The sequence below is a fragment of the Typha latifolia genome, chromosome 4, assembly GCF_019914945.1.
Source record: "Typha latifolia isolate L0001 chromosome 4, TyphaL0001v2, whole genome shotgun sequence".
In the NCBI taxonomy this organism is placed as follows: domain Eukaryota; kingdom Viridiplantae; phylum Streptophyta; class Magnoliopsida; order Poales; family Typhaceae; genus Typha; species Typha latifolia.
In genome coordinates, this window is record NC_133089.1 from 2,460,575 (window position 1) to 2,484,547 (window position 23,973).

Consider the following 23,973-nt stretch of genomic DNA (forward strand, 5'->3'; position numbering starts at 1 on the left):
CAGTTACCTCAAGAATGTTTAGCAGACTTGAATGTAGAGGGGCCATTTGTGAAAGTACAACATGCGTATAGTGCCTTGTTATTGTACTTTCTAGGAACCATTTGTGAACCCCCAAAGATGTTCTGAACATTTCATGTATAATTTGTCAACATTCCATGATTTATCGTTACTGTTCTCTATCATATCCAGCTAACAAAATGTAGATATCCACAGGACTCGACATGTTTCATCTCAGGGGCTTCATGGCTCCGTTAGCAGCAGGCTGTTACTACTGCCTGAACTACTAATATGGAAGGGAATATCTCGTACTTGAATCTTTAAAAACTTTGTTCTTGTCAACTCTAGTATCTCAACACACTCTTGCAAATCGGAGTTGTTCACCAACATGACCCATTCTCCTTCATCATCCATATACTTCAGCTGAAAAGTCCCGGTAGACAATTTGAGTCTCTTCCCAATTTCCTCAAACAACTGATAGCAACCCAGGGATGGAGCAAACTTGAATCGGACAGTGTCGTCTTTGTAAGTAGCCTTCACCGTAATGATCGAGCCACACTTTGATGCCACCGTAGTTTTTTCAAAGCCTTCTTTGAGAGTTGGGCCACTAGACGCACTGCCGCTAGAGGAATCTGTCATGCTGGAGTTAGTAGGATGGCTAGGTTCTGTGATCTTTTTATCAGAACATTTGTTCCTGTCACTGGCATTCACTTCAGAGCTCAAATTTGATAACCGATTACACAAGATAAGGCTCTCTGTTCCAAGACCACGTCTGCTAGTGACAAAGTTGGGCTGCCTTCCTAAAGTAGTCATCTCATGTTGCTTGCTAAAGAAAGATGATGAAACATGAGGATTACTAAGCTCTCCTGGAAGGGGTTCTGATTTGGCTGAATCAGCAATTTGGTGTCCGGTAGCCAATAGATTTTCTGGTTCCATTGTTGCAACAATCTGCTCTGGTACACTGGCAGCCGTCGACTTTGATGTTATTTGTTCTTCAGGAGAGGAGACCTCAGCTGTAAAGTTCCCCGTTTTGGGGTCATACTTCAATGTTCCCGTCACCCCTGGTACAGATTCTATCACAGTTTGGATCTTCTTCATTGAATGATTTACTTTACTGATCTTTCGAGATGGCCATCTTGAAATTCCATTAAGTCTGCAGATTCTTTTCAGCGTGGTTGGGCACACTGCCAGATAAATATCCACTGTGATTAGATGAGTTCTTTTTTCTCTTTCATTGAAAGCAAGTTATGTGAACAAAAAAATATAAATAGATCTTATCCATTGACACAGGTTTTTGAGATGTTTAAATTTATTTTTTTTTCTGCTCGCTCGTAAGTATTCAGTCCACATTTATGTATAAATTGCTTCCTCCTAAGCAAGGCCATATCTAGCCTACATAAGTTATACCATCAGAAGTTTGAAACTTTACTTGTATTATTATAAACATAACATTTGACTCTAGATAGCCTTATATTTCACAAGGTCATCTAAACTGTGAGTTCACAATTATCTTTATCCCATTTTGTGTTATTAATTCCACCTAGAAGAAAATTTTCAGTTTTTGCTACAAAATCTACATCTTTCTGCTAAACCTGGCATCCATGTAAGTTGACTTGCATATCAACAAATTTCATGTTAATTTATCCAACTGAAGCTTTTAGGTCTATGCACTGTCAAATACATAACCTTTAGATGGATCTAGTGAAAAGAAGAATAAGGTCTTCTGCATTTGTCAAAGGAAATACGGGGAAACAGATAAAATGCTCACCACCAATGCTTTTTGCAGCATCCTTGAGAGTTCCCGTATAATATTGTTGAAGAACACTCAAGTCAATATTCTTGTCGGCAGCACTACGCCTTTTCTTCTGATGTCTTGGTGAACCAGACTTCATCTGCAGTATTATATATGTGCTAAGATTATTTGAAGGACTAAATTTTTTCATACACAACCAAAATAATTAACAATTCATACCAAAGAAATAATTAGAGTACTTAGATGAGACAAGCAAGAAGATATCATGAACAAGACCAGGGCCTAATCATGATAAGCACCTAATTTTTGATAGCTCCTACATTTTCATTTTTGAACTTTACCAGCGCCGAATCAAGTGTAGTATCTCCAGCCGAATCTTCAGAACTCTTCAGTGATGCCTCTGGAGTCTGGGGATTTTCTGATTCCTTGTTGATCCCATCTTTAGTTAAATCAGTGCAAACTACTTCATCACCTGAAACTGTTCTCAAGCTTCTGCATATTCTCCGCAGGGTAACCCCAAGGTTGTTCAATAAAAGCTGTTGCTCAGCACTCCCTTTGCAATTAGTTGGAAGGAAAAACTCCAGGATATAATCATCACTGCCAGTATAGGTGCTCCTTACCCTAACTGCAACAGCGGCATGCAGACCATATTTTCGAGCATGATGTGCAAGTGGATAATGGTGCACATTGGAAGCTTTTACATCTGATGTGAAAATAGGATGATTTGATTCAATTGCTTTTCCAGCAATTCCCTGCCCTTTTTGCAGGTAATGTTCAGAACATGCATGCAGAAAACCCTGCATTTGCTGATCATTGACATAGCAGGCTGACTCCTCGATGCAGAGCATGATTTCCTTGTCAAGATTTGAGCTTTGTTCCTCAATACAACTTTTAACAGTCTCTTCCGTGCTTCTACAAACGTATCTAAAAGGAACCCAAGTGAGCGCCAGAGGCAACATATGTGCATGACAAATAACTCTCATGACATCCATTATCTCTGATAAGGCATATTTCTGACCTTCTTTAAGGTTCTGCAAAATTATATTATGAATCATGATGAATGGTGTTTAGTCAAAGATAATGCACTTTAGATTACTCTCTGGCAAGTCCAAATGAGGATCAAGCTCACAGTAGTTCGATTACCTGTTGTTTTGCACATGCTCTGACACTTGTTAAATTCACAGCCTGCACAGCAAAATGGAGTAGCAGTTAAACATATGAGTAGGAAGTATTCAAAGACAAGAAATCTAGCATTTATACGAATGCAAAATTACAAGTAAATATCTATATCTGCATAGTAGAAAGAATCTATTACTACAAGTATGAGCTAGTTTATGGATAGCATGCTGGCTGGGTAGCATTTAGAGTCAAAACAAGTAAACGCACTTGACAAATTGAGACTAATTATTGGTTCTCTGTGCTGTTATAGGAACTCCACTGCAATCTAATAGATAAAGTACCAATAAACCTTGGATTAAGCAAATTAATAATATGACTAGAAGCACTTGAATAAATCAAATGGGGATAAATAAATATCAGAATACTCTCGTGCAGATTATATATACAGGAAATCATATATGATGATGCAATATATACATATATATATATAAACAAGCACTTGATCTGAAGGAAGTCTGAACTAGTACTAACCTGCAATGCACAACAAACACTATCCATCTCAGTATCAAAATCACTTTTTTCTTTCTTTGTTACGAGTTCCAGCACGGCACAGCATGAGGGTTCACAGGAATCAAAAATTGGGACTGCAAGAGATCCGCGGACTTCATAGGCGAGTGCATGATCCACCCGCAAATACTCTAGTGGATTATAGTAAACAACATTCGAGGTCCACTCGGGCATTCCAGATATAAACACTCTCCCGGGAAGCCCAATCACCGATCCTGGTGCTTCTTTCCCTGAGAAAGTGAATGTTCTTGAAATTTCTCGATACCCGGCAAGGATCTCGTCCAGTAAATAGGGCTGATCAGATGTGCTTAATATATACTCATCTCCCTGTTTGAAAGGCATCCAAATTTGAGCAAGAATACCCCCTCCTGAGGATTCTTTGAACAAAGATAGTACCTTGAGCAACTTTTCGGCAAGAGAAACGCTAACCACAGTCTTTGGTACAGAATTAAATCCATAACCAGGGCTACTGCTTTGATTCTTTCCCGAGTTCTCCATTTCTGGCGATCTCAAGCAAAATCCAGATTGATAGCTAGTAGGATTAACAAGAGAAGCATCGCCTCCATTAAACGACAGGAGAAACTGATCACTAATCGAAGGACTGCAGAGCTCAGTAAAGGTATCCATGTTCATCAAGGCAGAGAAGGGAGAAAGTTGATCTCCAAACAACTTATCCCGTTTTGGGTATTCCATCCTTAGCCGAAAAATCAAATCGTTACATCAAAACTCCGTCAATCTGACCAAATACAATCTAAAACACCTCCAATCAAACTAAACCACTGTTCGAATTTTGACCTAATCCAACAATAAAAAAGCTTCCAGTTTTTCTCACAAGCTACTGCTTACTACCTTTGGGGATCAAAAGAACGACTTTGGAATCGAAAGAGAGAGATCTCAAAGAAGACCAACAGAATGAATCGAAGAGATCGGAACGCCGCGACGTAAACTGGATCCAATTTTACCGAGCTTTGGAATCACCGCAGATAGGTGAGATTCTCGAGGCACTCTAGGAGGATTCTTAGCGCCATTTGTTTAAGAGATGCCGCTCTTCGTTGGAGTCGTCCTTCGTAGCCGAAGTCTTCAAGCCGTATATTATTTCCATTCTGGTATTTGTTTTTATTTTTTATTTTTCCGTGCGGCTTTTCTTAACGGCTAGCGGACAGGACAGGAACAGGAGAGGCGGCGATTTGGCGGCGTCAGTTGAATCTCTGACCTCAAAATTGCGATAAATTTACATTCGTTTGCCACTCTCTATTTATTTAAGCACTTTTTTTTTAAAATTTTTTTCATTCCCATGAAATTGCTCTCTGATCATTTCTCCTATACAATTTTGGGGTTTATTTGCATCTCTAACTAATTTTTTTGTATTTCAGCCCCTGGCGCATTCGTAACCTGGTGCAGGAGTGTGTTGAGCTCGCAAAAGAGTTTGTAGAAGTTAAGCTCTCTCACGTAGGGAGAAAAGCAAATACTGCTGCTGACTGGGCAGCTGCTAAGGCAAGCGTGGCCTCTGGCTACAGCTCTTTCGAGCGGCCAAGCAACGCTCCCCTAGAACTTTGTAACCTCATCGCTGTCGACGCGGTTACGCATCAACAGTCCATTAATAAATAGCTAGGCACAGCTCATTGACAATAAAATAAAAAAATTTGTATTTGTGTATATACCATTTAAAAATCATAGTTTTTGTATGGATGCCATTTTTAACACCTCTAAATTAAAAGTTTTGATAATTTAGGACACAAAATGACATAGAGAATCTTACATTAAAAAAAAATTGTATGTAAATAAGAATATTAAAGGTTCGACCATCAGGAGAGAATGTGACCCAACTTATTTTAATTTTCATATTTGGTAAAAGTAATATTAATTGCCATAGTTGGGGATGTAAACGAGCAAGTCGAGCCAACTCAGAGTTGGAGTCTGATAGTTGTTGGAGGAGACTGATTAAGAGGCGATGGCAGTTTGCTGGAGGCTAATGGAGGCATGAAGTGGTTGATTGCCATTCTTCGTTAGAGCTCTAAACTTTACATTTAGAAGTGAAGCAGAATCTGTCTAGTATTTGATGTAGTGCGGTATTAAAGTAGATTTGTGGGCTTGCATTTCAAAGCTCTAAACTTTATCAAAACCCAAATTTTAACAAATTGATGTCGATGAAGGAGGAGGTGGCCACACCTCGATATAAATGACTTAGGGATCATAATTTGTGAGGGAGAATATTATTAGACTTAGGATTTGTAGATTTAATCATATTAGATAAATTCATTGAATCAAAGATGTATAAATTGTTAAAATTTGGTTCAAATTCAGATTTCAACATTTTTATAGGCTTGCTGTGCCGGTGCTTCCAGATAGAGGCTATTTGATGTAGGCGTTTGAACGGCCCAGTCTCGTTCGAACGCGAAGCAAACTTGATGCAGGCATTCGAACGGCCCAACCGCGTTCGAATGCGAATCTAAACCCGAGAGCGAACTTGATGTAGGCATTCGAATGAGACCTTAGTGTTCGAACGCCAATCTGCATTTTGCACTAGGCACATTCGAACGTGCCCTATAAATTGAACTAGCCCTATAAATTGAAATGTTGGGTTTTAGAGCTTGTGTGAGCATTTTGCAAGAAAGAAAAACTTGTAGAGGAGAGCCACCATTGTTTAAAATGAGATTAGAGTTGTAAACTCTTTGTATTTGGTTATTTGCATAGTGAATTAAAGATTGCTCCACCCGTGGACGTAGGCACATCGCCGAACCACGTAAGCCTTGTCTCTCCCTCTTTTTTATTTGTACCCTTAGCATTCATGAAACGGTTAGAATTTACTTTCGCGCCAACCAACCATTTGGGACTTAAGTCCTACTTTTATTCATCAAGATCATAAAAACATATAAATTACACCACAAGCAACAGTACATCGAATTGTGAACAACTGCATGGATTGAGATGATGCCTTCCATACCGAGCTTCCAAGCTTCCAGTTAGGTATTCTTCACTTCAACCCTGGATTATTCGCATTGGTGTAATGGCAATTACTCCTTATCTCTCCTTGGTCCTTTGTCAACACCCCTAGACTCCCCATCCGGCTTATGGATAAGGCGAAATATCGCCGGAAATCCTCGAATCCGTCTCTGAACTGGGCGGCGATCCGCTTGCCGTTCGACGTGGCGGTGAACTGCTGGTCGATTCCGAGCACCGCTAAGTTTTGCATTGTTCGATAATAATATGAGCTTTCGAACGAGTAGTTTGAGCCAGAAGAAGGATTCAAAAAGACAGTTGGGTCAGTAGATCCGGCAGAAGACCGGCATTTCTTTCTTAGCTCACGTATAATTGAATTTGCCATAGTCTTGTCAGGCTTGCCTGTGTTGTTGAAGTCGTAGAGCCGATCGTAGATATAGCGACAATGAGTTACCCCCATAGTGTGAGCACCTATAAAGATGATAGTCAAAATCTAAGATCCTATATATAACCTTCTTATCTTAGCTCTTGAAAATGCTATTTATTATATATGATCATAGTTTTTTTTTTCACCTAGAAGAGCTCCAAGATCAAGCTCATCGAGGCCATGGGCTTGGAAGTAAGAGAGGGCTTGATTCCATGTTACGGAAGGGGGCGGTAGATCCACCAACCTTGCACTCGAGCTCATGCCGTCACGCCGGCCGGTGAACACCGGGTACTTTGGTGCACCTGCCTGAGATATATCAACGATAACTGCAACTATTAGATTTAGCTTTTGAATGTTCTTTCTCAATGTTTTTATAAGCTCTTCATAATAGGAATGGATTTGTTAAAAGATTTTTATACCAAACAAACAAAATTTCTAAATCTAAGAGGATCATGCCGGACGTATACATGGCTCTAAAAATTTGGGCCCAAACAAATCGACGTCCAAATTAACTATCAGTATATATATATATATATATATATAAACTAGATTTGATTGATTTATACCAGAGCAACGGCATCTCGAGTTGCAAGGTGGAGAATATCGGCGCAAGAGACGGCGCCTGGACACCGGATCTCCAGCACCTTCTTGATCCGATCGACGACGTCGAACCCCCTCAGGCCGGAGTTCTGCGGCGCGGCCTTCTCCGACTCCTCGCCGTCCAGAAGAACGGAGGCATCACAGCCCTACAGAAATTAAACAAATATAGGATTCTTATATTCGGGCATGAATCCAACCTGACCCTGAAAAAAACTTCACGTAGAAGTACTTTCCACGTACCGTGACGAAGCAGTCGGAGTAGAGGAGGCGGAGGAGGGCGGCGGCGACCGAGTGGTCCTTCTCCCACGCCAACTTCACCTGGTGCTTGACGAACTCCTCAGCGTAGGTGCAAGTATTTGTCACCTTGTAGTAATGCATTACAAGGCCATTCAAAGGCAGTCTTGGATTACCCTGTGCATGAACTTGTGCACCATTTAGTATTTGTTGTAATACTACAAACAAAACCAACCAGTAGTCTACTCCTTTGCATCTCATGCTCATCATCTTTCTCTCCTCCTCTCCAGTTAGGCCCACTGTAACAAAGACTACTCTTCTGGGCTACTTATACAGATGATCTGAGAGAAAGATATAGACGAGTAGTCCTAGTGGATCATAGTTGTATGCATTGGGATCAATGCAGCAGCTAATTATACAAGAAATATATTAATTATCGTTTGAAGGATCCAAAAAGGTGGTGATAACTTGGATGCATCAGTTTAAGTGCCTTTGAAGGATCCAAAGTTGGTCTAAGTCAGCCAAATGAGAACGTGAACTGGGGACCTGGATTGATAACTTATTATCAAAACTTTTCATTAATTAATCTTTAAACTTGATGTTTTCTTTTATAATCGAGATAGGACAATTCATACGGAATGACAATAACACTCCAGATAAAGATGCTTACAGTTGGATTTATCTGTCACTTAATTATATATATATATATATACTAGTTGCTTATGGCTAACTATTAAATAGTTCTCTGGTTAATTTTTTGTGCCTGTACCCTTCAAAAATCTTTTATTTATTTGTATGCCCTTGATATTTGCATAGATACTCACCCGTTAAATTTTAATAGTTTATAGAAAAAAGATAGAAATATTCTTAACTAAGAAAATATTATGAAAATTAGAATAATAATAGTTTTGTCTTTTTAATTATTTCAATTTTGATTTTTACTTAACTTTAAGAGGTGTCCATACAAAAAATAATAGTTTTAAATAGTATATACATATAAATAATAATATATAGGTAAATATCAAATTTAGAGAAACATACTAATATGAGATTTTTGAAAAGTATGTATACAAAAAAAACTAATATTCTTATAAGCTACAATTTGCCCTTTGATTTCTTTTTATAAATCTATTATTTACTTATAATATATACATCTTTAAAATTCTTATTTTTTTAATACTCTTCGGAGTTAACTAACTATTAAAATTTAATCAAATAAAAATAAGAAAATATCAACTTTAAAATGTAGACTTATATTTTTTTTTGTTGAAGGGTATACAAGGAAAAATAAACTCTAGAATGTCGGTAGCATCACTCTATGGGTTATTATAATGCATCTTGGCTTTGGAAAATTTTACTCGGTCTTCTATAAAGATTAGGATGTGGGACAAAAATGTGACTTTAATTAAGGGGTACGAAAAGAGGACATTATTTCCAATTCTTTTTTTTTTAAAAAGACTTTTTTGTTAAGTGGGCTTTGGGCTTGGCCCATCTACGGGTTTGGGCTTGGATTCAATTTGGTTAAAGGCCTATTCTGACTAAGTTAAAGAATGGACTGCAAGAAGCGAAACTAGGGTTTCTCCTTGCTATATAAAGTGGTTTAAGCCGCCCGCCTCCATCCGCCTGCTTCCTCGAGGAAATCCTAAAAGATGGTAACCCTTTTCTCCGATAGTCGAGGCTAATGTCGTATTTTGATCAAAACTATGTATTAGTTTCGATCTTTTCCTATATCGAGCAGCGGTCCGCTGCATCTTTTGCTAATTTTTGGTAGATCTGGAGATAAAGTTGCGTTTTTTTTTTTTTGGTTTTTTTGATGCTATTCCGAATGTTTCTATAGGATTTTCTATGGGTAATTACACGTGATTAATGTACAGTTAGTTTGCCATTTTTATGATTTAGAAAGTTGCTATTTTACATGCTCTTTCTCTTCATCAATGTTAAACTTGGGAATTATTGAATCAGATGTCTATGCATATATTCTTTCTCTTGGCTTAATAATTCCAACTTCTTTGGAGCTAGATGTTATGCTCAATGCCAGCAAAGGATAGCTTCTAAGTTGATTGTGTTTGGAAATCCTGCATGTGTAGATGCAGCATCGAAGTTGATAAATATTGTGTGGTTAATGTACTAGGAACACAATGCAACATCTTTAAGTACCAAAAGTGACTATAGGGTAGCATTTTGACGTCCACTCAAAATAAAATTGTTTCAATATCCAGCATTTCAAGATTGTTTTAGGTGTACTTAGAAACACAACTAGCTTAACTCATCCGTGATGTCTATTAGCACTGTAGACGTCATGCTGACACCTAAGTCTTCAACACTTTCTCTTAGCTTTATCTCTCTCTCTCTCTCTCTACCAATGTATTAGCAAAAATACTTTGCAATATACCATTGAAACAGTAAGTTATTAACTTTGGATTCCTAGATGTATAATCTATATATGCATGCAAAGCAAGCATGGCCTTAATTAATCCTATGTCTCTGCATGCTTCCAGTTGAGTGCTTGTGTTCATTATGCATTCTCTTTGATTAACTAGGAGCAGCAGCCACTGCTGTTCTTTTTAGTAGCTAAACTTTTATTGCAAAATTCAACTATTTCATTTTATTAACATTAATCTTTTCCTTTCTTTGAAATATTTATGGTTATTTGGCGTGGTCAGTGAGTTGTTTAACACTTTAACTTAACCATGTGCACTGCTGTTGACAGCCGAAGCAGATTCATGAGATTAAGGATTTCCTTCTCACTGCGAGGAGGAAAGATGCTCGATCTGTGAAGATCAAGAGGAGCAAGGATGTCGTCAAGTTCAAAGTCCGGTGCTCCAAATACCTGTACACACTATGTGTTTTTGACTCTGAGAAGGCGGATAAGTTGAAGCAATCTCTTCCTCCAGGTTTGCATCGTATTTGTGACATTCCAATTGATTCTGTATCAACTGCTTGTTCTGTCAAAAAAGACCTTTTACTTTATATTGAATACTTTATTTTTGGAATAAATGATCCTATTATATTCTAAACATTAAGAGATGTATGCAGTACATCTTCTTGATATAACACTGATGCAATATATCTTCTAATTTTTGTTGAACCAGTTGATTAATTGAAGTTTGTCTTTATGCCCCTAAAAGATCTAATTTTTATAGATCTTTTTTGTTATTTATTTAAATCTGAAGTCCTTATGATGATATAAATGATTGCTCCAGAGATGCTGGATTGGTTTTAACTTTGAGCCTTCCCTCATCTGCATATTTTTTGATGATTGGAAGGCTCATAGTTAAAACCTTGCTTCAAAAGTCATCAATGATGGTCAATAGCTATGAGATCTGAGGGACTTGTGTTTAGGTTTATTTTGACATGCATATGTATAAAGATATACATGTATGTTTGTATGTATTACAAATTGCCTCGTGTCCGTTGGTGTGCGAGAGTGCTAGCATGCGTAAAGTCCTTTCCAGTGGGACTTTCACTTGTTTGAAAGTTGAAATCATGCACATGAATGAAGCTGTTCAAAAGTTCTGTGCCAATATTAGGCCTCTGAACTATAACTTGTTGCACATTTCTTTTCTGAAATGAATTGTTGAATCCAACTCTTAAGCCGTTTTTGTGTCAAGCATGAAATTCCTCTTCTTTTTCTCTACCTTGAACTACTGCTATACTACGGAGTAATATTCAACATAATGACTATATTTTCTCATTCTTTGACATTGAACATTGCAACTTTTTACTGCAGGTCTGAGTGTCCAGGACGTTTGAAGATGAAGTTCGATACAAGCTTTTGAGTACCAGTAGAATGTTTTAGTTAATCTTTCCTCAAGACATTTCGAAACCAACTGTTGTTGCAGTTATTTATTCAATGGATATCTTATGTTTGGAATATTGGATTTATTCACCTTTGTTTACTTTTAAATACTTTCTTCGTAGATAGAAAAGAGAGGCGGCATCCAAGAGTAAATTTCTCATGGAACTACTTGTTCTAAACCATCCTTTTTGTGTTATTTTCATGTCAATCTCTCCTCTTTTTCCTTGGCTAAATCAATCTCTATCTTGCTGTAGGTTTTTTTAGAAGAATTCTTGGACTAAGTTTAACCTAACGGAACATTGGTGTGACATATATGAATTTCTTTTAATCTAACTTCTAAAATACTAAAATTTCTCAGAGGAATGTAACCTCTTTTTTTATGTGTGTAAATTTTGTTTTATAAACCAAGAGTCCATCTATTCCTGAAGAAATGCTATTTTTCCTTAAATTAAAGAGCTAAATGAATTGTCATATTAATTAATGTAAATAGAGTATTTATGTATTGTTAGGCTTATGATAATATAACAATTCTTATTTATCTCTCCCACTTTATACCACTAAATTAATAATAACAAAAGATATATATTTTGTGTTTAACACTTTTCTTACAGAGAGTAAATATTATTAGTACTTTTTTTAGAGATATATTTGTTATTTGGTATAAAAATATCACTAATTTGGAATACAAATTTTACTATTCTTTATTACCTTAACATCAACATTATATCACATGAAATAGAATTAGCCTAATTTCACAAGTAAACAGAGTATTAAGTGATTGTTTAGTTAGGGTCTTTAAGTTTATAATAGTAATATGATCATCATGAATTAATTATTTAATCTAGATGTTAGTCATTGCATGTGACGGGGTCTAACGGCAGTCATAAGGGTTTAACGAATATTATCCGCCGTGTCACGATGCAATTGGGTACTCCGACGTGGTGGAACTCGATTGGAATTGAATTAGGGGTTTTTCCATGAGACACACAATTCGAAAGGCCCAAAATTTACACCCTTTCACATATGTGGGACCACCATTGAGAAACATGAGGCCGTGGACTTGGAAGTCTTCGAACGAGTCAAGTTGACGTTCTCCTTTCTCAAGTCTTAGTGGACGGAGCGCTGGAGCCCAGTTTCGCGATAGTTCCCCGAGCGCGGACTTCTTGTTGACTCTATTACCCTAAGATGCCATAGTCTTATTTCATAACTACCGAAATGCCCTTTCAGACCTTCAGACAGTTTCCCTGTTAGGGGCATAACTGCAAATAAGTTCTTACGAGAGACCTTAACTTGAAACCCCTCCTTTTACAAATAAGCCCAGATAACTCCGCTATTCTCACGGTCGGCGGCCGGAGATGGCAATCGCAGCTGCTCTCCTCCGCCTCTTCTTCTCGCTGCTTTCTATATCGCTCCTCATCCAGCTCTCTTCTTCCGAGGTCTTCTTCGAGGAGCGATTCGACGGTATGGTTCGCCATTCTTTGATCCTTAGTTGCTTTATATGCATCTACTCCTGATAGCTAATTGATGTCGGTCTTTGAGATGCTTCGATCTAATTTTAGTGGATACTCTTTCTATTGGTGTGTTTATAGTATGGATCCTGTGGTTGAGTTGAATTGGAGATGAAGGTACCTAGGAAATTTACTAAGACCAGATTTTCACTTATTTTTGTTTTAATTTTCTTTTCATTTTTATTTGGGCAGCTGGGTTCATTAGTTTCTAGGTAGGGGGGGGGGGGATCGTTGTATATTGACACCCCGTAAAATGATTCGATTCAGTAGCTGAGATTAACATGTAAGGCGGTGTGTTTATGGCATGAATCTTGTGTTTCGAGTTGAAGTGCAGCAGAGGACTCAACTTAGTGTACGTTATGGAAATTAATCTTCACTAGTGTCATGTAGTGGAAACTTACTATAACTGTTAACTTTTGATGGAGGTCTTACAGTTTGAGCTTTACACTGAATGGAAGAATTTGTTTGGACGCCAAAGTTGTGGCTAAATTATTAATTCTATCCCATCTTTAGGAGACGTGTGTTTTGCAAAAGGAATACCATGAGAACTTTTCGTGGTTTGTAGCATTTATGCGTCTATACTGATGAGTTTATTAGATTTGGGAATTGAGAAGATCACTGAGTAGCAGATTAAGCAGTAATATTGCTGATTTGTGATGGCTAAATTCCCCTGTAATTCTGGTTTCATAAAATTATCTATTAATAATGTTTCAAAATTTGTTATTTTCCTCTTTTATCAGCTGATTAAGACGTTTCTGTTTTCCTTTTGATATATTGAAAGATGGTTGGGAGAGCCGTTGGGTAAAATCAGACTGGAAAAAGAGTGAAGGGAAAGCTGGTTCTTTCAAGCATACAGCTGGGAAATGGGCAGGAGATCCAGATGACAAAGGCATGTACAATTTATTCCTCTTGAACTCAATATGCATAGAAATTAATCCACATATATGTAGGATCTCATTGATAAAAGAGTATAGTATGATCTCTTACCAGGGAAAAGAAATTTGGATTAGTAGCAGCACTTTGCTCCCATCAACAGCTGATGGTTTTATACTTTTGTGCTGATTTAATCTTGTCTGGTGGACTTGTTATAGGCATTCAAACATCCACAGATGCAAGGCATTTTGCCATATCAGCAAAGTTCCCAGAATTCAGTAACAAGAACAGGACATTGGTGTTGCAGTATTCTATAAAGTTTGAGCAGGATATTGAATGTGGCGGAGGTTACATCAAGCTCCTTTCTGGCTATGTCAATCAGAAGAAATTTGGTGGTGATACACCATACAGGTTCCTTTTGTTTCTTGTTGAGTTACTGATATGTTTTCCAGTCCACCAAAAGTAATTTTGTAATATCAATAGTTGGTCTTTGAAAATCTAAATTTTAACTCAACCTTCAAATTGTGCCAAATAATGTTTATCTGAATAATTGTAGCCATATAAAGTATTATATCATCCACATATACTATAAGTCCATCATCTAATACATTCTGCAATTTTTCCAAGTATGTGAACTGTCAAGTACATTCCTCTTCACTATAGATAAGAAGTAATCAATCTTTTTCTTGAATATTTCATGTTGTTTCTTGCTTAGTTAGATAATTTTCTGAACATAGTTCAGATTAAAACTCAATGAACGATCAGAAAGAAGCTACGCATCTCACACACACACACATGCAATTTTAGGGGGATCTTGTTTCTTATGTGTAAGCTGCATGCGCACGCACATGCACACGCACGCGCACGCACACACGTATATATATTCAATTTTAGGGGGTTGACATCATCATAATTCATATTCAACTTTGGTAGAGTCATACCTTGATATGTAAAGTATTCTGAAATCTGAAGTAGATGAAAAGGCACATGCTTGTAATATTAGAACTATTTCCTAAACTGACTATAATACTACTCTTTGCCATACCTTACCTTTCTTTTGATGGAGGTTATATATTACCTATTTAATGTTTCTCCAATCCTGTGGTGTTTTTTTTTCTCTCACTTGATTTGTTCATTTCTTTTGCAGTTTGATGTTTGGGCCTGACATATGTGGCACACAGACGAAGAAGCTTCACCTTATACTTTCCTACCAGGGACAGAACTATCCTATCAAGAAGGATCTGCAATGTGAGACAGACAAATTAACACATGTATATACCTTTATTCTTAGGCCTGATGCCTCTTATAGTCTTCTGGTTGATAACCGAGAAAGGGAATCTGGAAGCATGTATACTGACTGGGATATCCTTCCACCTCAAAAAGTTAAGGATGTTAATGCCAAAAAGGTTGGTTACTTCTATTTTAATTGGAACAAGATCTTCACATGCACAATTTATAGAGAAAGCATTCTAATTGCTATGCGGCTTTATCTTTTGTCACAGCCAATAGACTGGGACGACAGGGAATATATTTATGATCCTAATGCCATTAAGCCAGAGGTTTGCTTGATGATTGTTATATAACAGTTAATTTCCTCATGTAACAAGATGCTCTTTTTCTTACTATTTTGCCTGTTCTCTCCAGGGATATGATTCAATTCCAGCTGAGATCCCTGATCCAAAGGCTAAAAAGGTATTTAAATTTCCTCTAGTAGTATGAAGTTACCCTTTCTCAATAGGCAACCTCGATAGAACAGGAAATGATCAAGATGCTACTCTAGTGCTAGGTTATCAAGATCAATGTATCCTCCGGCCTGGTCATATGCTTTGGCATTTGAAATGAACTTTCCAGGAACTATTTTTTTCTGAAGTTATAGTTTAATGACTAGAGTATATGATGTATCCTCTGACCTGGTCATATGCTTTGGCATTTGAAATGAACTTTTTTTTTTCTTTTTTCTGAGTTATAGTTTAATGATTGTTATGTTTGTTTATCAGCCTGAGACATGGGATGAAGATGAAGATGGAATTTGGAGGCCGCCAAAGGTACCAAATCCAGCATATAAGGGGCCATGGAAACCCAAGGTTCTTTCTTTGTTCCCTCTCTCTTTTTGAGAAACTTTTAATCAGCAGCTGGAGAGTAGCAATTAACTATCGTCAGTCAAATTTTATGTCTCACAAGTACATGTTCTGTCTCTTCAGAAAATCAAGAATCCAAATTATAAGGGGAAATGGAAGATCCCATGGATTGACAACCCAGGTAAGTTAACTGGAAATTGAAATTATCTGTCCACACAGAAGAAAAGAAAGCATCATGTCTTATTCAGATGAGCAGATCATGTTTTAATAATATTCAAGAAAGAAGTGGTTCTTTGTAAATATTGTATGCCCTTACATCTTATGGTTATGCTATGATAGTTACCCTGGTAACTATATTTCTTGCCATACTGATGGCTATTTTCTTGTTTCTTTCACGAAGCTTCAGAATCATGTGATTTTTAGCAAGTACGCCCTTTCCTACTAATCCTATTCATCTTGGGCAGAGTTTGAAGATGATCCAGATCTCTATGTGCTGAAGCCTTTGAAATATGTGGCCATTGAAGTATGGCAGGTAATGTTAACATGAATTGTACGTAAGAATTAAGATTTTCTCCCAACCCCCCACCCTCTCTTGATACTTTGTTTAGATTGATTATACATCTTAAAATATATATTCCGACAACATTTTAACTTACAAGTTCCTATACTACAGGTAAAGGCTGGTTCAATTTTTGACAACATTCTGATCTGCGATGATCCGCAGTATGCAAAACAGGTTGCAGAGGAAACTTGGGCAATAAATAAGGAGGTGGATACTCGCTTTCTTTTGTTATTTTTCTTTTCCTGATTTAAATCACTGTATTCAAGCTGTGTCCATTGACTGAACATTGCAGGCTGAGAAAGAGGCCTTTGAAGAAGCAGAGAAAGAGAGGAAGGCTAGAGAAGATGAGGTTTGGACCAATGATCATGACAGTTTTGTTTGAATTTTTCTCCATTTCAATGTTTGCTTAGGGAGAAAATTTAGCATTAGGAGATGTAAACGTATAGGGGTGATGGCTTGCTTTATACAGGAAGCCCAACGGGCGAGGGAAGAAGGTGAACGACGGAGAAGAGAGAGGGGACATGATCGGCATTATCGTGACAGGGAGCGATACAAGGGGAGATATCGAAAGGTTTGTTCATCTTACTGTCCTTCCATCTCGTTCCAGTTATAACATGAATGTTCCCACAATGCTCTTTGTTCTGGCTGTTCTCTTTAGTTGCTCGGTATTGGTCATATACTGTACTTGATAACTTGCAAATATTTGAATCAAGATGAGCAGCTTCACACAATCCATTTATTTGAACTTTTCTTACTCCATTATCATTGTTGAGTTATTCTAGTTATTTCTCTTGAGTCATCTTTAAGTTTAGCTCGTATTCAATTGCGAAATGATGCAGATCAATTCCTGATAGTTTCTTTATGCACAATTGGGGATCAGTGCCAATTTTTTCTTCACTCATGTATACTAGGGTTTATACTAATATCTATTATTCTACTAAGTCATCTATTCAGTGTTTGCATCTTAAAACTTTGAATACTATTATAGGCGTAGGATGCTAGATTCAGACCATTGCTAATATGTTGCACTTTTCTGGATCGAGAAAGTTAGAAGGCATGAAACAGTAGTGATAGTCACAAGTATTACAGACATTGTCGTGCCCACGCATCAGATTGTATTTCTGAAGTATATTCATTCTATCCTTCGGTAGATGGAATTCCTTATCAAATGTATCAGCATAATCATTCTGTTACCTTGCCCATGTGCTGCATATTTTGCTCTTCCATCCTTACAAATTCCAAGCAACTTTAATTCATTGAGAATGCTCACGACCAGCAACCTTCCAATTCTATTTTACAAGTGGCTAGTGAAGAGCATTTATCTAACGAACCCTCTTAATTCTTTGGTAGTGTAATATTATCACTTAAATCACACAATTTCTAACTGTGTTTAACTTTGTGCCAGCGCGATCGTCCTGATTATTTGGATGACTACCATGTAAGTTTGGAAACTCACTCAGATAGTCTGCAACATTTAATAGCCAGTTGTGTTTACTAATTGTCTTTGACATTGAACTCTTCTCTCTCATTTACAGGATGAACTATGAGATCCCGAAATTTATCTTATCAATCGGGACATGAAGCGGAGCTGCATTTCATGTCAATTAAGTGCATCAGGAATTATTAGTGTTGGCTTCAACCACTTCTAATTTATGTACGGAAATGTACGTGAGTAAGGACATTTGTCTCCTGTATCTTACTGCATTCAGGAGGAACACGGTAAACTTGGATCTCCAAATTGTTGTTGTGCCAATGATTAAGAGTTCTGTACCGAAGAAGACTAAAATAACTTTTTGATCTTCACCAAAGTACACAATTTTATGTAAGGCAGTCATGCTACTCCAACTGTCAATTTGTGTGTTAACTTCAGAATCTTTATTTGCTTTTTGATCTCCATGTCTTAATATATGAGGCTCCCTTAGGCATTGGGCTATATATATATATATATATAATCTTAAATCTTATTTTTAGTATCAAAGATGCTAATATGCTCAAACGTTTTAATTTCTTCAACTAGATCTCAAAAGTGTCATCAAAATTTTTCTTCGTTGTGGGAGCATATCGCAACTTCTGATTTGATCGCCGATTTGTATGGGAATACCTCGCTATCTGTCTACATATCTAAAGTTGTATTTGTGCCTCTTCTTGGCTAATATGATTGACTTCTTTTATACATAAAATAAAAATGTTATCACCTTTAACGAAGTGAGAAAGGATACCAATAGTCAACGAGTAGATTTGAGCATGCAGACGAGATTACATTTTAAGGGGAATTGAAGCTCTTTTGTGCATTAGCCGTACCAGGATGCCAGGGTTATCGGGTTATCGGATTTCCATCAGCAGTTCAGGGGCAAAATATCCATATAGCATTCCAATAAATAAGTGAGGTGGAAAGCTTTGGTAGTTCTCTGTCGTCTCTTCCCTCGCAATGTTCTCCAAGACCTGCTCTTTGGTGGCTTCTCTGCCCTGCGCCTCCTCCAGGGTTTGCTCCTCATATTATCCATTATTCCTTTGGTTTTTTTTTTTCCTTTTTTGATTGGGAACTCGATGCTGCTTCGATTGAATTGAATTCAACTGTGGTTATAGTTTTGTTTGACATACCCTGCTTCCAACTTTTGGGTAGAATTGTTTGTGATTTAGGGAGTGTTTTGACGATCATGATGGAGTTGAGAGCTTGCTATAGCATGCCAAATTTGTAGGCTTGGTAGTGCTTTTGTGATGGGTTTGTTAGTTTTACTTAGTTTGTTGATACCCTGGTCTTGTTTGACGAATTGTCGAATCAAATTGGTTGTGCATGCCAATTTAAATTATAGCTTTATTTGATGTGTTGGAACTTAGTTGGTTTAGTTCTTTAAATAAGAGAATTAATATGTTGGGTTTCCTGGGAACCTAACATGAGTGTTGAAGTATTAATTTCTGGGCAATCTGTTGGAATCTTTATAAAACCTATGTTAAACTTTTGAAATTTTAAACTACCATTTTGTCAGCAATCGACTATTTTCTTATTTCCGAGTTGCTTATTATAATCCTACTAGATTTTATGTATGTAACTCAAATAAACTTTATCTTCTTCTTCAGAAAATCTCGGCAAGTTATTCTAAAACTTTAACTGGCGGCTCTATTATCTAAGATTCATCCAGTCATGTACATGGAAATGCTCTTCCATATTCCTCGACCTTGCTATATAAGAATCTTCCTTGACATAATTTCATAAGTTCGATCTTTATATGTTTTTCAGCTAATTTAGTTGCTTTATGTCATTGTCGATTGTTGTGCTAGTATAAGTAAGATGGTCAGTTTTAATGTGATGGCTTTGAGGTTGTTGTTTTTTTTTAAGAAAAATTCTCATTGAACAATGATAAAGCTCATATTTTTAGGTGAGAGCGCGACCATGCCTATGGTCAAGCATGAGAAAGCATTGGCTTGGAAAGCCCTATGGTATAGACACTCTATTTTTTCGACATATGAGAAATTTGAGTGGAGTGAGTCATTTGTTTGGTGCTGCCCGGCGTCTGTGCAATATAACTAACGTGGCATCATCACTGCAAATTGAACTTGTGAGTATTAAATCTTTTGATGTTTAATTTCTTACTTTTTCTTTCTACATATGTGCACAAACTTTTTTCGATTATGTTGAACTCAAAATTTGAGAAGCTAGTAAATCTGAACCATTATATCTTTGTATATGATCCAATGGAGACTTGCAGATAAATATTCTGACCTAACTTACGTAGTAGCCAGTCTTAACCAGCTAAAACTATTTCTTGTAGCATAGGCTGGTTAAGAGTGTAGGGACTGCTCGATGTGGGATTTTGTTACTACAGGCAGTGGGAAAGTAGTGATCATTGAACAGGACCTCTTATTAACTTCCTTGTGCAAAATGTCCTAGCCTCACTAATCTTCAAGCCAAAAGCAGAAAAATTTTCAGATGAAAATGAACTTTTACCTTTCCTTCCAATTGAACTACCAACTCACTTATATCCTTTTCTGTAGCTCTCTAGTGTTATTCTTTTGTTTAATAAAGCGTTTAGTTTCTTACTTTCTTATCTTCCCAGCTTTCCCTTGCCCATGCTAGATTTAACTGCACTTTTCTGTAATTTTGTCAGGTGCCATGCCTCCAAGATAATTATGCATATCTTTTGCATGACGTGAATACGGGTACAGTTGGTGTTGTTGACCCTTCTGAAGCGGTGCCAGTTATAAATGCACTGTATGGGAAGAATCAGACCTTGACATATATACTAAATACTCATCATCATTATGATCATACTGGTGGCAACCTGGAGTTGAAAGCAAGATATGGTGCAAAGGTATGGCAGCTGTTTCTTTTGCTTTGTACTTAGATTAACTGATGATTCACTCACTCGATCTTTCTTCATGTACCTTGCCTTATTCACTTTTGAGAAAGACTGGAGTTCTATTTATGACAATTCAATAGCTCGTTGCTAGGCTTCATTTTTTCAATTGTTAAATGTTGGTAAGGTTTTCATTCTTATACTGAATGACCTTCATTAAAAATGAAGGTGCTCAGCATAATGGTGATGAGATGAGTTTGTATTGTCTTAGTAGTTTGACATGTCATATCTTAATTATAGTACCTCATGGGAAAAATACAGAGAGTTGTGCCTGTTGATTAACCAACCATTCAGTCATTCTGATCATATGATCTAACCATTTACATCTAGGCAAAAGAAAAGGGAGTGTATTTTCATTGGCAAATGAATATCACTTTTTCATATAATAAACCAACATATCTCTTCTTTTTTTCCCATAGTATGTATAAGTGTACAATTTCCACTTACGTTGCAGAATGCCTATTCGTGTTACACTAGATAGGAGCATTCATGTTGAGGAAGTAATAACTATATTATTTGCTTTAGTTTTTCTTTCTTACATGTTTTCCTTTTGACTAACATAGTTTGATATAGGTTGTTGGTTTTAGCAAGGATAAAGATAGAATTCCTGGCATTGATATAGCTCTTCATGATGGAGAAACATGGATGTTTGCAGGTCATCAGGTGCTTGTAATTGAAACTCCTGGGCATACTAAAGGTTAAATTTTATGCAACATCCACAACTTTCAAAAATATGTACTACTTTTTTTCTCATGGTATTTATCTGCCCGGTACTAGATAAATAGAAGTATTCTAGTTCTGTTTGACTCCACTTGGCAACCATTTTGATTGGATACTTTCTATGATATAGTTATTTTAAAATAGCACGAATTAGTATTTCTTATAACATTTGATTGCTGTCAAACCCTAGTAGTTGTGATGATTATAGTTACGGTATATAGTCTTTAGAGGCACCTAAAGAGATGAATTTTGATTTTTCCTATGAATTTCCTACTTTTTCCAGATTGTTTTTTCATCTTCCGGAGCTTTGCATGCATGGATATTTGTCACTTTTTCTTTTAATTTTGTGAGTTATGAATGATCAGAAAACCTTTCTGAAGTTGTTTGATTACTTATGCTTGTGCAAGTTGCAAGGAGTGGCAACACAGAGTTTGCACCTTGTTTAAGTATCTGGACATTATCTTATAAAGTTTAACCACTATCTGAGCTTTCTCTCTCTCTTTCTCTCTCTCCCTCAATTGAATTTAGTCTGCTTCATCTTAAGCAGGTCATGTGAGCTATTATTTTCCTGAATGTGGAGCAATATTTACAGGGGACACCTTGTTTAGTTTGTCATGTGGAAAGCTTTTTGAAGGAACTCCAGAGCAGGTTTGTCTCACCGAATGAAAGAAATTTAACCGCCATCTCTTCATACTGATGGTAATGTTCATCTGCTAAAGTAAATGGAATATATCTTCTTGTCTGACAACCTAATGTTTCTATCTGCACCCTAAGAAACTTTCAAGAGTGATTTTTCATGTTTCAGTTGATTGACTAATGGTTAGAATTCCTGTCTTGTCCTTTTCATTTCTGACTAGTGTTATGATAGTACTAACATATCTACACCTAATTGCTATAATTTTTGAAATGATCTATTTACCTCTAGCACTTGTATTCATGAACCAGAATGCCATCATGTTGCCTGCATCTTAACCAGATATAGCGTAGCCAGAGAATAGACATAATACAGGCCGAATAAAGTTATCCAATAAAAAGAAGATTGGTAATAGTCAAATTCAAAGCCTCTCATTGACTGGAAGACCAGAGCCGAGAGAGTCTACATCATGAAGTTGGCCCTAGATGAAAGTGAACGGTTGTCCATTTAGCTGTTGGAAGCAAATAAGGGACTTATGAGGGGTATAAACACACACAGACATACACAACAAAAAAAAACTTCTATTAATCTAGATATAAAATAACTGCAGGAGTTATATCTGTATTTATTGTTTCTAAAGTTAAGAGCATATTAAGATTTGTTAATTTGAAGTTGAATCCATTATCTTGCTGTTCCCAACATATTTTTCTGCTGCAGATGCTTTCTTCACTTGGCAGGATTATGTCTTTGCCAGATGAGACGAATATATATTGTGGGCATGAATATACTCTGGTGGGAAAACTTTCTTTTCAAGTCTAGAAGTTCTATGTGGCCTTCCTGCTATAACAAATGCTACAACTTTCCTTATTGACAGAGTAATTCTAGGTTTGCCTTGTCCATAGAACCTGAAAATGGAGCACTCCAAGAATATGCAGCAGATGTAGCTAATCTCCGCAGTAAGAAACTACCAACGGTAATAACTATGAGTCCCTGTATCTCCTGAAATCCTAGTAATTATATTTCCTACTCAATATATTTCTATAATTAAGTTGTTTCCTTTCGATTCCTGGATCATGTGAACTCCTTTCTGTCAGCAGTAGAAATATTACATTCAGCAATCTGAAGTAAAAATGAGAACAGTTTTTTTGTCTTCTGCTGTATGTTTATTCCACCTTATTTGCTGCTTGTAGATTCCAACAACACTAAAGAGAGAAAAGCAGTGTAATCCTTTCTTGCGCACCTCCAGTGCAGAGATACGGCAAAATTTGAAAATTCCAGCTGCTGCAAGTGATGCACAAGCCCTGGGTGTGATCCGAAAGGCGAAAGATAACTTCTAATATAGTGCTCATTTTTTAAGTGAACCAGATCCAAATCTGTCGATAGCTATATAACATTAATTACTGTATGCACTATACTACCAGAATTGCTTACTGGAGATAGTTTCTGGAGTGGAACAAATCTAATGAGATTCTCTCACATTCATAACCTTCTCTTATTGTCAGAGATACTATTTTTTCACTTATATGCTATAATTGTTATATTGATGTACTAGTGAAACATTGCTATTTTATTCTTCTTCATGCTTCATATGGGAGCAAACTCCTTTTCCAGCCTTTTGGACAAAGTGGTTTTGTTGGTGCAGTGGCTGATGTAGTTTACCTATCAAACTTTTTCTTTGCGTTTCACTTATTGGTCTTTACCAACCAATGATCTACCCCCACTACCCTTTGTGGCCAGGGAGAGATATTTCTATTGATGTTTGAATTTGGATACTTTACAATGCATCTCATTTTTAATTTTCTTTTGT

At 36.9% G+C, this 23,973-nt stretch overlaps 5 protein-coding genes across 6 annotated transcripts; 3 read left to right on the forward strand and 2 right to left on the reverse strand.

Moving 5' to 3' along the window:
* Positions 1 to 45: 45 nt before the first annotated feature.
* On the reverse strand, positions 46 to 4,519 carry LOC140786413 (protein NLP2). 2 transcript variants are annotated; one of them, XM_073134827.1, is made up of 5 exons: positions 3,401 to 4,519; positions 2,894 to 2,935; positions 2,092 to 2,781; positions 1,766 to 1,889; positions 46 to 1,181 (listed from the first exon to the last, which is right to left on the reverse strand). In XM_073134827.1, exons 1-5 carry the CDS (start codon positions 4,127 to 4,129, stop codon positions 241 to 243), a joined length of 2,526 nt encoding a protein of 841 aa, XP_072990928.1. In that variant the 5' UTR covers positions 4,130 to 4,519; the 3' UTR covers positions 46 to 240. The 2 variants fall into 2 exon arrangements, with proteins under 2 accessions (XP_072990928.1, XP_072990927.1); XM_073134826.1 differs by having other exon boundaries at positions 2,071 to 2,781.
* A 1,743-nt stretch (positions 4,520 to 6,262) lies between these two features.
* Positions 6,263 to 7,957, reverse strand: LOC140787405 (probable peroxidase 26). Its single transcript, XM_073136307.1, has 4 exons — positions 7,644 to 7,957; positions 7,370 to 7,549; positions 6,950 to 7,109; positions 6,263 to 6,847 (listed from the first exon to the last, which is right to left on the reverse strand). Exons 1-4 carry the CDS (start codon positions 7,905 to 7,907, stop codon positions 6,411 to 6,413), a joined length of 1,041 nt encoding a protein of 346 aa, XP_072992408.1. The 5' UTR covers positions 7,908 to 7,957; the 3' UTR covers positions 6,263 to 6,410.
* A 1,242-nt stretch (positions 7,958 to 9,199) lies between these two features.
* LOC140785874 (large ribosomal subunit protein eL38z/eL38y) lies at positions 9,200 to 11,544 on the forward strand. Its single transcript, XM_073133955.1, has 3 exons — positions 9,200 to 9,289; positions 10,348 to 10,531; positions 11,368 to 11,544. Exons 1-3 carry the CDS (start codon positions 9,287 to 9,289, stop codon positions 11,388 to 11,390), a joined length of 210 nt encoding a protein of 69 aa, XP_072990056.1. The 5' UTR covers positions 9,200 to 9,286; the 3' UTR covers positions 11,391 to 11,544.
* Positions 11,545 to 12,728: 1,184 nt separating this feature from the next.
* On the forward strand, positions 12,729 to 18,347 carry LOC140785876 (calreticulin-3). Its single transcript, XM_073133958.1, has 14 exons — positions 12,729 to 12,897; positions 13,726 to 13,833; positions 14,036 to 14,228; positions 14,965 to 15,223; positions 15,320 to 15,376; positions 15,462 to 15,509; positions 15,815 to 15,901; positions 16,019 to 16,076; positions 16,360 to 16,427; positions 16,569 to 16,664; positions 16,750 to 16,806; positions 16,927 to 17,028; positions 17,863 to 17,895; positions 17,993 to 18,347. The coding sequence occupies exons 1-14, from the start codon at positions 12,792 to 12,794 to the stop codon at positions 18,002 to 18,004; spliced, it is 1,284 nt and encodes a 427-aa protein (XP_072990059.1). The 5' UTR covers positions 12,729 to 12,791; the 3' UTR covers positions 18,005 to 18,347.
* Positions 18,348 to 18,774: 427 nt separating this feature from the next.
* On the forward strand, positions 18,775 to 23,746 carry LOC140785877 (probable hydroxyacylglutathione hydrolase 2, chloroplastic). Its single transcript, XM_073133959.1, has 8 exons — positions 18,775 to 18,939; positions 19,835 to 20,014; positions 20,564 to 20,767; positions 21,386 to 21,509; positions 22,080 to 22,180; positions 22,884 to 22,958; positions 23,041 to 23,139; positions 23,357 to 23,746. Exons 1-8 carry the CDS (start codon positions 18,886 to 18,888, stop codon positions 23,501 to 23,503), a joined length of 984 nt encoding a protein of 327 aa, XP_072990060.1. The 5' UTR covers positions 18,775 to 18,885; the 3' UTR covers positions 23,504 to 23,746.
* Positions 23,747 to 23,973: the final 227 nt, after the last annotated feature.